The sequence below is a fragment of the Felis catus genome, chromosome A3 (genome assembly GCF_018350175.1).
Source record: "Felis catus isolate Fca126 chromosome A3, F.catus_Fca126_mat1.0, whole genome shotgun sequence".
NCBI lineage: Eukaryota > Metazoa > Chordata > Mammalia > Carnivora > Felidae > Felis > Felis catus.
In genome coordinates this window covers 99,505,487-99,519,312 of record NC_058370.1, presented here as the reverse complement: position 1 = coordinate 99,519,312, position 13,826 = coordinate 99,505,487, and the positions used below count along the sequence as shown (strand labels likewise).

Sequence of the window (13,826 nt, the reverse complement as noted above, 5' to 3'; positions counted from 1 at the left end):
TGGGAGGATCTAGAAGCTGGCATTGCTGAGCATGGAGGAAACCAGAGAGAGGATCCTCTCTTCCCCTGTTGTTCTTGCTGCATGAAGGGCCATCAGAACACTTCTGGCGTTTGGGTCCGTGGGTGTTCAGTCCCCCCTTATTACTGTGGCTACAGAGCAGAGGCCAGAGGGTGTGGTCTGGTCTTTTCTGGGCACTAATTCCCCACAGTTTCTTGTTCCTCCTCTCTCCCACGTCCAATCAACCACCAAACTGGGTGGGTTTCACTTCCTCAGTGTCACTTCTCTTTGTCCCCTGCCAGAACCAAGCCCAGGTCCCATCGTGCCTCCTAACGGGTCTTACCATTTGTACCCTGGCTCCCTCCAGCTCTCCTCCGTGCTGAAACGTACATTTGATTGTGTAACTCCTCTGCTTAACATGCTTGCACGGCTCACTGCTGACAGTGTGGGGTCTGCTTGGGATTCTCTCTCTCTCTCTCTCTCTCTCTCTCTCTCCCTCTCTCTCTCTCAAAATAAACAAACTTTAAAATGCTTGGATGGCTCTGTAGTGCCTCTCAGTCAGGCACCGAACTCCTCAGCCCAGCTCACAAATTCTTCACCTTCTGGCCCCTGCCCATCTCTCCCTTTCCCACCCTTTTCTGCTTGGGTCTCTGTGTCAATCAGACTAAATTCTGTGAACTTAGCTAACTCTCTCTTGTGCCTCAGGGACTTTGCCTATACTGTTTCCTCTTCTGAACTGTGGAATGCTGTTCCCTAACTCATGCTCAGATTTTATGTCTCTGTTTAGACAACATTCCACTGGGAAACCCTCCCTGGAATGATGGGCTCGGTTATGGGCTGTGTTGTTGTATACATCTTACCGCCTTGTGATTTTCTTTTTGTCAGCCGTCTGTTGATCCTGACTGCATACGAGAATTACCAGAGCTGCTTTTAAAATGCTGGTGCTGGGCCACATGCCCCTGAGATTCCAAGTTAACTAACCACCAATGGGGCCTGGGCTTCGGTTGTTTTAAAAGTTCCCCAGGTGATTCTAGTGTGCAACCAGGGGTAAGAACAGGGCCGCCTAGGAACCTCCACAGGCCCAGGTGTCCTCTCTGTTGTAGTCATCATTCTAAACTCCTCACTGGGCCCTGAGTGGCTCAGGTACTTAGTAAGTGTGTTGAATAAATGAATGTAGCAGTTTCTCTAGAAGGGATGCAGGAATCAGTAAGGACAAAAAATGACACATACCAAACGTCTATTGGATAGCAAGTTACTGCTTTTAGTGTTTCCAGAGAACAATCAGCAACCTGTCCTAGAAAAACTCCTCAGTTGGGGCACCGAGGTATCTCAGTTGGTTGAGCCTCTGACTCTTGGTTTTGGCTCAGGTTGTGATCTTGTGGTTGGTGGGATCGAGGCCCAAGTCGGGCTCTAAGCTGACAGAATGGAGCCTGCTTGGGATTCTCTTTCTCCTTCTCTCTCTGCCCCTCCCCACCCCCCAAAAGTAAATAAACAAACCTTAAAAAAATAAAAATAAATAAAAACTCCCTGATCATTCAGGTCATTTTTAAAAACGTGCACACACACTTTTGTTTACTTTAGAATCACAGTAAAAATTACACATTTAGTCACGTGTGTGATTGGTTCCCCTTTGGAAGTCTCTCTTCCCCAGGCCTCCTTGAAGCCAAATGATACACTATCAGAGGCCCCAAAACCCACCTCTGAAAGATTGATGTGTAATTGTAATTTCATGAAAAATTTCTTGAAATTTTCGTTACTTATGAATAGTAAAATACAATAAAAATTCCCCGGTCAACATCTCTGCTGTGTTTCTCTTTTCTCTGCCCGGGAGTCTTCTGCAGTTTCCTTGTCTCCAGTTTCTTCTTCTTTCTTCCTTCTCTGAAAAAAAAAAACCAAATTCTCATGGACATCTAACAATTCAGCTTTTTCTCTCTGCTTGCATGATCTGGGTCAGGAGGAAGCCAGAAGCCAGCTGAACAGTGACCAGAAGCTAGCTCCGTCACTCTCCTCAGTTCATGCTGTTACGTGCTTTCTGTCAGGAATCATTCACACAGGCAGCGGTTTTGCACCAGGCTCCCAGGAGCAAGGTACCGTTCACCTCAGCGCAGCCTTACCCATGTGGCATGTGGGGAGGGGGGTGGGCAGGAGAGCAGGCACAGGGGAAGAGAGTAAAAACGTGTCAACATAAGGAGAACTTCTCTCCACGCAAGGTCTGATGTAAGACCATTGGAAGCACAAGGGATGGCTTGGGGGCTGGCCAAAGTCGCCCCAAGTAGACAGACAGGTACTGGCCAAAAGCCAAAGGCCACCAGGGACACACCTGAAGGTGAATTAGATGGCCTCACTGCTCTTTGCAGAGAGGAAGAGCTCATACCTTGGGGCATCTCAGTGAGAAGGTACTGGGAGGGCTTGTTTTACAGTTTGGCTCGTTTCCTTAGGTGATTTGGGGGAAGGTTCAAGGAAGCAGGGCTTAGCTCTGGGTTGGGTGTTCTGAGGAATTGGGTCTCATTCCGATTGGGCATCTCTATTAACTTGCTCGGGTTACCATAACAAAATACCACAGACTCGGTGGCTTAGACAACAGAAATTTATTTTCTCGCAGGTCTGGAGGCCTGGAGGTTCAAAATCAAGGTGTCAATGAATGTGTTTTCTCTTGAGCCTCTTTCCTTGGTTGGCAGAGGGCTGCCTTCTTGCTGTGTCCTCACATGTTTGTCCCTCCGTGCCTCAGTGCTCTTGGTGTCCCTGTTGTGTGTCTAAATTTCCTCCTTTTACAGAGACAGCAGTCAGATCAGAGTTGGGCCGATAGTAATAGCCTCATTTTAACTTAATCACTTCTTTAAAGACCCTATCTCCACATATAGTCACATTATGGGACGCCTGGGTGGTTCAGATGGTTAAGCCTGTCATGATCTCATGGTGTGCGGGTTTGAGCCCCGCGTCGGGCTCCGTGCTGACAGCTCAGAACCTGGAGCCTGCTTCACATTCCGTGTCTCCCTCTCTCTCTGCCCCTCCCCTGCTCATGCTCTATCTCTGTTTCTCAAAAGTGAATAAACCTTAAGAAAAAAACAACAACAAACAGTCACATTCTGAGGTACCAGGGTATGGGCTTCAACATCTGATTTTCTGGGGGAGCCACAATTCAGCCTGTAACGATACATTCAAATATCTTCAAATATCTTGTCTATATGGTAGGGGAAATAATAAAGGCTAAAGTAGGGATTTGTGAGGAAGGAGCAGTCACTCATTAGCCAGGATATGAGGATGTCTGGTCCCTTTTGTGGTTTGGACCAGGTTCATGTTTTGTCTGTGTTGAGACATGATTATGGAGTCATCTGGATTTTGTCTTCATTATAGTCATAGAGTGGCCTTGTCCAATGTTGATCTACTACAAAATTGTTTACGTTCAATGGGAGAACACCACGGCCTGGCTGTGGATAGTGTCAGCTTGTAACAACACCAAGGTGACACCCATCAAGCTAGACCACTCCCTGCTGTCAGGGGAGGTTTCTTCTTGCCCGTTATCTAGGTACACACAGTGTACTTGCTAAGCAAAGGCAGCTGTGGGGTAATTGCTACCCTTTCCCGCCAGAAATTCTGGTGCCAATACTGGGTGACCAAGAGAGAGTGGCAAAACTCTGGTCCCCTTTTGGGCAGGCATGGGGCCCGAAGACGTGAAAGTGCAGGAAGTAGGTCTTCTGTTGCTCACTTTGAGCACACCCTCTGATGGTGTAGACTCTGTTGGAATACCTGGGTATTCCTTGGCGCTCTATTTTACTTGGTGTGTTAGTTTTCTTTTCTCTGCTCTTTTCTTTCTTTCTTTCTTTCTTTCTTGCTTTCTTGCTTTCTTGCTTTCTTGCTTTCTTGCTTTCTTGCTTTCTTGCTTTCTTTTTTAATGTTTTGTTTATTTTTGAGAGAGCTCCAGCCAGGAGGGGGAGGGGGACAGAGGATCTGAAGCTGGCTCCACGCTGACAGCAGCAAGCCTAATGCGGGGCTCCAACTCACGAACTGTGAGATCATGCCCTGAACCGAAGTTGGAAGCTCAACCGACTGAGCCACCCAGGCGCCCCTGGTGTGTTAGTGTTCTGTTGGCTGTGTGACAAATCACTAGCTCAGTGGGTTAGAATAGCACATATTTATGATCTCACATTTTCTCTGGGTCAGGAGTTCAGGCTTAACTGGGTCCTTTGCTTAGGGTAACCCCAGACTGCAATCAAGGTGCTGCCCAGGACTGGGCTCCTATTGGAGGTTCTACTGTGGAAGGATCTACTTCTGAAGTCACTCAGGTGCTTGGCAGAATTCATTTCCTCCTGGCCATAGGACTCGTGACAGCTCATTTCGTCAGAGATGGCAAGGTAGAGACTCTAGCGAGATTGGCAGCACACTCCTGTGTAATCACCTACAACCCATCATCTTTGTCACCTTCCATTGGTTAGAAGCAAGTCACAGGTCCTGCTCGCACTTGGGGAGGGAATTAAACAAAAATGTGAATACCAGGAGGCAGGATCAAGTGATCTACCCTCCACCTTGGGGCTGCCCTGATCATTTTGGGAAATCTGCAGTGTGTTACGTGATTCAGGATTTAGATGGCTGCAGGTCAGTCAGGCGGGCCAGCCAGGCAAGGCAGGTGCGGTGGAAGCCACAGCAAATCCTCTGGGCATCCTGAAAACTTTGTTTTTGAGGGAAGATCTGATTTGGGGGAAAGGACAAAGAGGACTCCAGGGTATGATTTCCTTGGGTGACTGCTATGAAGGGGACAAGCTTCACAGATTTGTGTACATTCAGGAATCCGTTGTAGGGGCACAAAAGGACGAACTAAGAATAGGTGGACGTAGGAAGGTTGCCAGGGTATCAACTGTACATGAAACAGAAACAGAAAGAAGCAGGGAAAGGTTTAGGAACATCCAGGTCTCCGGCAATGGGCTAAAAGAACAATACCCAAGTGAGGGAGTTGAACTGGATATCGAAACTCTGAGATACCGAACTAGATACCAAAAGGCAGAGAGGAGGCTAGGGGAACATTCAGCATCTCCTTCTTTTTACCTTTTTTTTTTTTAATGTTTATTTATTTATTTTAAAACTTTTCAATGTTTATTTTTGAGAGAGGGGGGCACAGGAGGGTCAGAGAGAGGGAGACACAGAATCCAAAACAGGCTCCAGGCTCTGAGCTCTGAGCCGCCAGCACAGAGCCTGAGGAGGGACTTGAACTCAGGAACCGTGAGATCATGACCCGAGCCAAAGTTGGCCGTGAGCCACCTAGGCACTCCAGCATCTCTTTCTTAACCACAAAGTGGAAGCCAGGAAAGCCATCAGCCTAGAAGATAGGTAAGGACCGGGTCATGCTGGCCTGCCTGTCACCAGGTCTGGGGTAGCACTGTGAAGTGATAGGGGCCTCAAGAATGTCTGTACAATGTATATAGAGTAGATGTGATTTTGTTGAATGTTTGGACATTGGGTGTCTTACAGAATAAATTCTACTTAATGATGGGTCTAAGGCAGGCAGCTCCACCTAAAAAAATATTAGAGCTGAAGAAAATTGTTCATGCACTAGACATTTCAAGTCCAGTGTATGACCATATCCTGGACCGTAAAACAAGTCTCAATTAATATAAAATTATTGTGCAGTCATACAGACTATGTTCTCTGATTGCAGTGGAGCTAGATCAGAAATCAGTTAACAAGATGTCTAGGAAAAATCCATAATTTGCAAATTAAGCAATATATTTCTAAACTATCCATGGTCAAAGAAAAAAACAAAACCACCAGAGAAATCAGAAAGTATTCCAAACTGAATGATAATGAAAATACAGCTTTTCAAAAATCTGGGCAATGCAGCTAAAGCAATGCTTAGAGGAAAATTTATAGCTTTAACATGCTTATATTAGAAAATAAAGGCTTAAAGTCAATGACCTAGTGTCTCACCTTAAGAAGACAGAAAAAGAAGAGCAAAATAAATCCAAAGTAAGTAGAAGGAAATAATACAGGTTAGAGCAAGCATCAATGGAATAGGAAAGAGAGACGATGAAAGAAAACAAACTCATCTCGTTTTATTTTTTTTTAATTAAAAAATGTTTATTTTTGAGAGAGGCAGAGCACGAACAGGGACGGGCAGAGAGAGAGGGAGACACAGAATTCAAAGCAGGCTCCCGGCTCCCAGCTGTCAGCACAGAGCCCTACGTGGGCTTTTGAACTCCCCAACAGTGAGATCATGACCTGAGCTGAAGTCAGATGCTTAACCAACTGAACCACCTAGGCACCCTTCAGTCTGGTTTTATGACACATTTTCCCTCCCCTCTTCCTCTGGCCCCAGCTGACTGATTGAGACTCCATTTGGAGTGGGGAAAGAGTACAAAGTAGTAGTAAGTTAATTACTTCCTTTACAGTTCCGGGTGCTTTCATCTCACACCTGGAGAGAGCATTTTTGCCAGTAGGCGGCAGCATTGGCAACCTGAAAACCCGGACAGGTTGCGCTGCGGGTCGGCTTGTGGTCCAAGGCTCGCTGACAAGCTGAACGGGTGTCGTTTGGAGACAGGAGAGTCAACTCCGGAAAGTAACCCCCCACTGAAACTTAGAACAGGAAAAATCTAGCGATGTCACAAAAACACCTGAAGCCTAAACGTCTGTGAAACCAAAGCTGGAAAAACGTGGCTTCTAAAATACTCTTTACTGGAGTATTGCAAATGGGCGTCTGAGGCTCAGAAAACTCCCCTCATTGCGTGTAAATCTGGGACTCTGCGTCTCATTACCTAATGGCTCACAGTTTCCACCGGAGTCTCAAAATGGACATGGAGACAATTTTGAACCCCTGCTTAAGTGAACCCACTCACTTAACAATTAAGAACCCCTGCTACACCACTCAGTGATCACAGGGCACTCTGGGCTGTACATAAAGGTTGGTAAAGTGCACTCAGGGCTTGTATGGGAGGTGGCAGAGGCTGGGCACAGTGGCTGAGCTAGTGGATTTGATAATTTTTTCTTCCTGAAGGCTCAGTGCTGTGAATAAGGCTTTAGGGGCAGAAAGGGAGCAAGTCCATTTTGCAGGCCTCCTATGTGTACCAAACAAGATGCTTTCCATAAATGTCCTCACTTAACCTTTGAAGGAGTCCTTCGAGTTTGGTGTTCACATCCTTAATATTATTCCTCAACCCCCTTAAGACGACACCTAATGGAGTGCTGGCTTTTGTGGTCCCGGATTTTAAGTGTATGCACACACAGACTATTTCCCTCTTTTAACAGACAAAACTTGTAGGCGATTTCTTTTGTTTAAATGAGCTTTCCTTTGAAAAATAGCCTGTCATTTGTTTCTTTGGTCTGTCTCTTGCAATCAAGAGCCACTCTCAGAACTGGCAGCATAAATACAGAGGTAAGGGTAGGAGCCGATGGGATCTGGGGGGAGGTTGGAAGACAGTGCTGGGACTTCACTTTCCCGTTCTGGCCGGCTCACGAGGTGGCCTGCGGCCCCGCCAGGGTTTGGGCGGGAGAAGCCTGGCCCCGGCTCCCGAGGCTGTCTCCGCGCGGGGCGGAGGGGCGGCGGGGTGGGGGGTGGGAGGTCAGGGCCCGGCCCCACGTGGCCGCCGCCGCCGCCCGCTCCCCGAGCCCCGCCCGGAGGCGGCCGCGCGAACTGCAGACGGAGCAGACGAGAGGCGCGGGGCTGCCGGCGAGCGCCCCCGGTCCCCCGAGCCCCGAGCGCCATGGTGGGCGCGCGGCTAGTCCGCAGCTCCGCGGCCGCCGGCTAACGGGCGGGGCGGCCACCGCTGCCTCACTCTGTCCCTCCGCGTGCGGGGCCTCCGAGCCGCCGTGGGGAGGATGAGTCCCTGGGGCTGGTTCCTGCTGCAGACCCTCTGCCTCCTGCCCACGGGCGCAGCCCCGCGGCGCGGCGCGCCAGCCTCAGCCAACTGCGAGCTCAAGCCCCAGGTAGGGCGCGCGTCGGGCGCGGGCGAGGCGGCTTCCCCGCACCTCCCCTGGGTGGTTACCTTCCCAAGCCTGCGAAGCACCGAGCCCTCGGATCCCGAACCACCTCCCCCTGCCGAGCCTTTTTGCTGGCGCGTCCCGCCGCACCCCGGGGTCCCCTTTCTGGAGGGGGCGCAGTCCCTCGGCCGCGTGAGACCCTGTCCCCAGCTCTCGCCATTGGTCAGTGGAGCCGAAGGGAGTCCTGGCGGGGTGTCCCGGGTCTCTCCAGCCTGCTTCGCGGGCGTTCGGGGACCTTGTGTGGATGGATGAGTCCGCTAAGACCGAGCGGTGCAGGAGGGACTTTGGCGCATTTACTTTGCAAGTTTGTTCTGCCTTCTCATCCTTAGCGTTTAATTTCTCCTGCTCTTACCGAAATGGTAAGAGCGCCCTGCAGCTGCTTGCTTTAACCTTCGTAGAGTCAGTGCCTGAGTTAGAAGGGATTGGGGGGGGGGGGGGGGGAGTTGAAGCCATCCCTCTTGTTTTACCGATCTGGGAAATTGAGGCTCAGAGAGGGACATTTGTGCCCCAGGTCACAGAGCGCATTCGCGAAGTAGCCACATCTGACAGCCTCGCGTTCACGCACGGGCGCTTCCTTAGACATTCTCAGGGGCGTTTTGCAGGTGAGCGGAACCCAACCGAGGGAGTCCCGGTGACCTGCCCCGGTCAACCTCACCCTATGGGAGCAGAAGCCGAGCAGAAATCGGACAGGTCTAGCGTCTGCGAGCCTGGCCCTCTTTCGAGACCAAGGTTTTCTTCTCCTGATCAGTTTTCTTATACTCGAAATTTTCTGTCGTTCTGAAGTTCTTTTTCTGAGCTCCGTGGCGGTTGAATTTTGTGAGTTTGTATTGGTGGGTCTGATTGCTGGGTCCCCGGAGCCGGGTGGTCACCAGGGTCGGACACCAGGGTCGCCCCACCTTCGGTGACACCTGCGCAGCATCCGGGGCTGTGTCACCTCTGGCTAGTGGTAATTTTATTCATCGTCCTAACCACAGGAAAGGAGAGGGTGACCTAATTGAGGCTTCCTGGTGCAGGGGGCTGACGGGGAGCCACACTGATTTCCTTAAGGCATCCATCCTTCCCAGCTTTCCCTCCGGCAAGCAGGAGGCGTGGTGGCTGGAGAGGGACGTCGGCACCAGGGAGAGTTTCGAACTCTTGCGTTGTGGCAGTGGCGCTCGTGTTATACAAAGCAGAAAGCCATCCTTTCCTATGAAAGCAAACGTTTTTCACTTTTGCAAAATCCACTCCAAATTGTAGTGTGACGAGTGAGTCGTGATAAAGTCTCTGTTTCTCTTGACTCTTGAACTTGTCCTCATGGCCTTTTTATTCTCTCAGTTCTCCAACTTTTTGGTCTCAGCACCCCTCCACGTTTTAAACAAGTACTAAGGACTCCAAAGAGCCCTTTATGTATGTGGGTTGACGGACACATCAGTGAGACACAGGAATACATAAGCACACGTGCCATTAACAGTCACAGCAGTGACGTTGGACACACCTGTAGCCTCTAGAAAATTCTATGTGCACACCTGTGAGAGAATGACAGCGAGAGAGGAAAATACCTTATTATTATGATTAAAAAAGTTCTGACTTTACAGACTGCTTTGAAGGGCTTTGCGGACACCTACAGGTCCCAGGACCACATTTTGAAAATCTCTGAACTATTCTGGGAGCAAGTGGTGTTATCCGGTGCCAAGGTCAGGTCAGTCAGTGGCAGGGCCGTATGCTTGACCTGCGCTCTGGAGAGGGCACTGTGGGTGGGTGCCCCAGGAGGTTGTGGTCTTGAGATTGTAGAGTAAAGCTCTGGAATCCAGCCTCTAACCCACTAGGTAGCATTTTGTGTCCTGAGAGCTGGTTTCAACTTTCGTTAATCATTATAGAGAGATCTTCCACACTGGCCTGTAACATGCTTCTTCCCATACTTCCACCTGATCTTTGCTCAAATTCTTTCACAGAGACCCTTCCTGATTATCTATGAATGATTATGTCAAACCCCTGACCCACCTGCCCTCTTACCTGCCTTTCCTGCTTTCTCATTGTAGCACTCAACTGATAAAAATGTGTTTGCTGCGGCTCCCCTAGCCCCTGCAATCTTCATCGGGGTTGGAATTTTTGTCTGTTTGTTTTGCTGCTGCATCCCCAGTGCTTAGAAGAGTGCCTGGCCACCGTAGACGCTCAATAAATATTTCTCGGATGAAAAGTGTCACCTGGAGCCAACTGACTCACTTTGGTATCCATTCTAGCTGGTCTGCTGAAGTGTACTTTAGGAAAAGTGCCATCACCACAGGTCGCGGGAGGCTGGGACGGGAGGAGCTAGCTGAGGGGTGCAGCCCTAAGGGACTTAGCCCACGTGACATAAGTTGTCACTGTGCTCCTTTGTTTCACTGCATGGATTACAGATGTGTGTGTTAAAATCTCCAGTGATTCGGGGCACCTGGGTGGCTCAGTCGGTTAAGCGGCCGACCTCGGCTCAGGTCATGATCTCGCGGTCCGTGAGTACGAGCCCCACGTCGGGCTCTGTGCTGACAGCTCAGAGCCTGGAGCCTGTTTCAGATTCTGTGTCTCCCTCCCTCTCTGCCCCTCCTCTGTTCATGCTCTGTCTCTCTCTGTCTCAAAAATAAATAAATGTTAAAAAAAATTAAAAAAAAAATCTCCAGTGATTCAACGGACAGAACTTGTAGCTTCTTGTGTCTGTCATCCATCGCCACCCATGCCTTTTTCTTTTAGGTTTAGAAGGGACATGTTGATAGTGTTTTTATTCTATTGAATCATAGTGTTAAATCACATGGCTTCATCCATCTGGTAGCACATGGTGGCCACAATTATGTTGAAATGAGGTAGTAGAACAATTTTGTTCTTTTTCTGTTGTGGAGACAAGACAGCCCTACCCCTGAGGGTGTCAGTATAAGGGGGACCAGGGCAGTGGCACCCATATGACCGGTGTGGCGGCCTGGGGGCTGGTGGGCAAAGGCAATGTGAGAGCTCCTTGGCCATAAGCCCTGAAGTCTTTTCTTTGAGCTTGTGTTCTACCCAAGGCCTGCCTGGTAGGGCACTGTCAGTGGTCGTCGGGGATGGTTGCTGGTGCAGAATGGGAGAGACAGTGCCTACTTGGTCGGAACAGAACTCTATTTGTTGAGGGAGCTATACAAGACGAGGAGCATTTCCTTCAGAACACTTTAAAACCCCTGGCTTGAAAAAGTGGAAAAATCCCTCCCCATCCCCCCCGCCCCCCCACCGCCCATGTGTTACTTTGAAAAGACAGGATGGGGAAAGGTGGCAGTCTGAGGATTTAAAAACGTTGGTGTGGATCTATTTGGGCAGGTCCTGAGGCTAGGGAAGGGGAGCTGGACAGAGCCTCTGTAGATTCCGAGTCAGGGAGCACTCCTGTGCAGCTGTGCACCTACTAGGGTATTCATGGAGAAAGAAACTAGGAGACCAAGTAAAGTGTATTGCATGTTAAGGTCACATAATGTGATGTTTCAGACCCAGGGCTCAGGACCCAGTCTGCCTGGCTTCAAATCCACTTAGCCACTGCGGGACCTTGGGTATCATCATAAACCTCTCAAGGGCTTAGTTTCTGCACGTGGCAACGGCTAGCATCTTAATTAGTTGAGTATCTTCTTAGTGCCTTTCTTCCCATTTGCTCCTGAATGGGCAGGCTTTCGTCCCCACTGTGCCACTAAATTGTTCTTGCTTCGGCCCCAGTGTCTTCAGTGTTGTTCCATCCAGAGACCAGTTCTCAAAGCCTTGACTCATTTGGCTCATCAGCCACACTGAACCCCTTGCTTACATTGTCCTCCTTGAAGCACTGTCTTTGGTTGGCTTCCTACTCTTGATTTGCCAGCGACCTCAATGACCACATCTCTCATTCTCTTTTGCTGGCTGCTCTTCTCTCCCTTGACTTCGCAAGGTTAGATTATTTCTAGACCTTTTCCCTCCTAAATTACACTAGGCTCCTTGGAGATCTCATTCAGTCCCATGGCTTTAAATAACACATCTAAATGGTGACAGTACCTTGTTTTTAACCTCTGGCGCAGGCCTCTCCCAAAGTCCAGATTCACGCATCCGTCTACCAGCTCGACCTCCCCACTTGGTTGTCTGCTTCACATCTCGACTCAGCAGAGCCCAAGCCAGACTTCCAACCTTCCCTTCTGATCCCGTTTCATCTGCTCTCTCCTCTATCTTGGTTGATGGCAACTTTGTCCTTTGAATTAACCAACTCATCAGCAAGTCCCATTAGTTCTAGCTTCCAGACTATATCCAGCACGTGATCACGTCTCAGTTCTGTCACAACCGCTGTGTTCTCATGCTTGGATTGTTTTGGTAACTTCCTGACTGACTTTCTTTCATTTGCCCTCATCCCTCTCTAGTCTGTTCGTCACGGTCGCCAGGGTGACCCTGGTCAGCATCAGCTCACACTGCCCCTCTCACAAACACCTGCCCTAGCTCTGGTGTGGCCTGGCCTTGCTCACCACTCTGACTTCTCCTCCTGCTCTCCTTTTCCTTCATCCTGCTGCAGTTCTGATGATGTCCTCGCTAACACCTTTCTGCTTCAGGGCCTTTGCACTGCTGTTCCCTCCTCTTGGAGGGAAGGCTCTTCTCTCAGATAGATATCCCCCTGATTTGCACTCTTACCTCTTTCATAGCAAGATAAATCTCCTACCAGATGTTCAGTGATTTTGTTTATTTATTGAGGGAGAGAGAGACAGAGAGAGAGAGAGAGAGAGAGAGAGAGAGAGGAAGCATGCACATGAGCGTGAGAGGGGCAGAGAAAGAGGGAGAGAGAGAATCCCAAGCAGGCTCCATGCTGTTAGCACAGAGCCCGATGTGGGGCTCGAACTCACGAAACCATGAGACCATGACCTGAGCTGAAAGCAAGCATTGGAGGTGTAACTGACTGAGCCACCCAGGTGCCCCCATTCAGTGATTTTCTGATCACCGTATTTAAGACTGAATATCTCCTCCACCAGTACTCCCTGCTCATGTTCTCCACAACAGATATCATGGACATGCCCGAGGCGGGTACCTGTTTTTCACTCACCGTTGTATTTCTAGTGCCCTAGAATGCCCCAGTGCCTCATGCCTACAACAGTGGCTGGCATGTATAAGCACAGCCTAAAGAATTGTGGAACGTGTGCACGTTGAACGCATGTCGTAGGAGCATTCATATGCAATGCTTAGATCGTCTCTGGCACACAGTGAATATGTGATAACAGCCGCTGTTCTTAGTGTCCTTACTGTTATTACATGGCTGGGTGCCAGCACCTGAGTCTTGTTTGTTTGCTTTTAATTTTTTTTAATGTTTATTTATTTATTAAAAAAATTTTTTTGACATTTATTTATTATTGAAAGACAGAAAGAGACAGAGCATGAGCATGGGAGGGGCAGAGAGAGAGGGAAGCACAGAATTGGAAGCAGGCTCTAGGCTCTGAGCTGTTAGCACAGAACCCGACACGGGGCTCGAACTCGCGGACCGCGAGATCATGACCTGAGCCAAAGTCGGCTGCTTAACCGACTGAGCCACCCAGACACCCCTGTTTGTTTTTTAAATATGAGCTGTTTTCAGCAAAAAGATCATACAGCAACTCTATTTCTAGACTAATACTAATTGAAAAGGCAGCAATAAATAAATAAATAAAAATGGATACATATAGTTGAGTAGATTTTGTTTAAAGAGGAGTGTAGGTATTTTGAGGTAGGATGAGACTTTAGGGAGACTAAAGGCAGTGGGTAAAAACAAAGCAAAACCAAACCAAAATGAAACCACGCCTTCCACTCTGCCTACCCCCCAATCTCAGCCGTGATCTTGCAGTATGGACTGGATATTCCTGGGAATATATTTATTTAATATCAAAAGCTCCTAGCAGATGAAAATGAGTTAGGTGTCC

General features: G+C 49.0%; 1 protein-coding gene across 11 annotated transcripts in view; it reads left to right on the top strand.

The window, feature by feature from the left end:
• The window catches only part of TRABD2A (TraB domain containing 2A), an 80,935-nt gene that overhangs the window by 19,982 nt on the left and 47,127 nt on the right, over window positions 1-13,826 (top strand). For 3 of the 11 annotated variants that reach the window (XM_045054481.1, XM_045054482.1, XM_045054480.1), the window contains one exon: window positions 1,952-2,084. The exons of 3 other annotated variants lie outside the window; for them this stretch is intronic. In XM_045054481.1, coding sequence (XP_044910416.1) covers window positions 2,013-2,084 — 72 coding nt within the window. In that variant the 5' untranslated portion in view covers window positions 1,952-2,012. Of the gene's footprint in view, window positions 1-1,951; window positions 2,085-7,633; window positions 7,909-13,826 lie in introns of those variants that run through there. 5 more of the 11 variants (XM_019827503.3, XM_006930243.5, XM_045054483.1 and 2 more) reach the window with 4 other exon arrangements.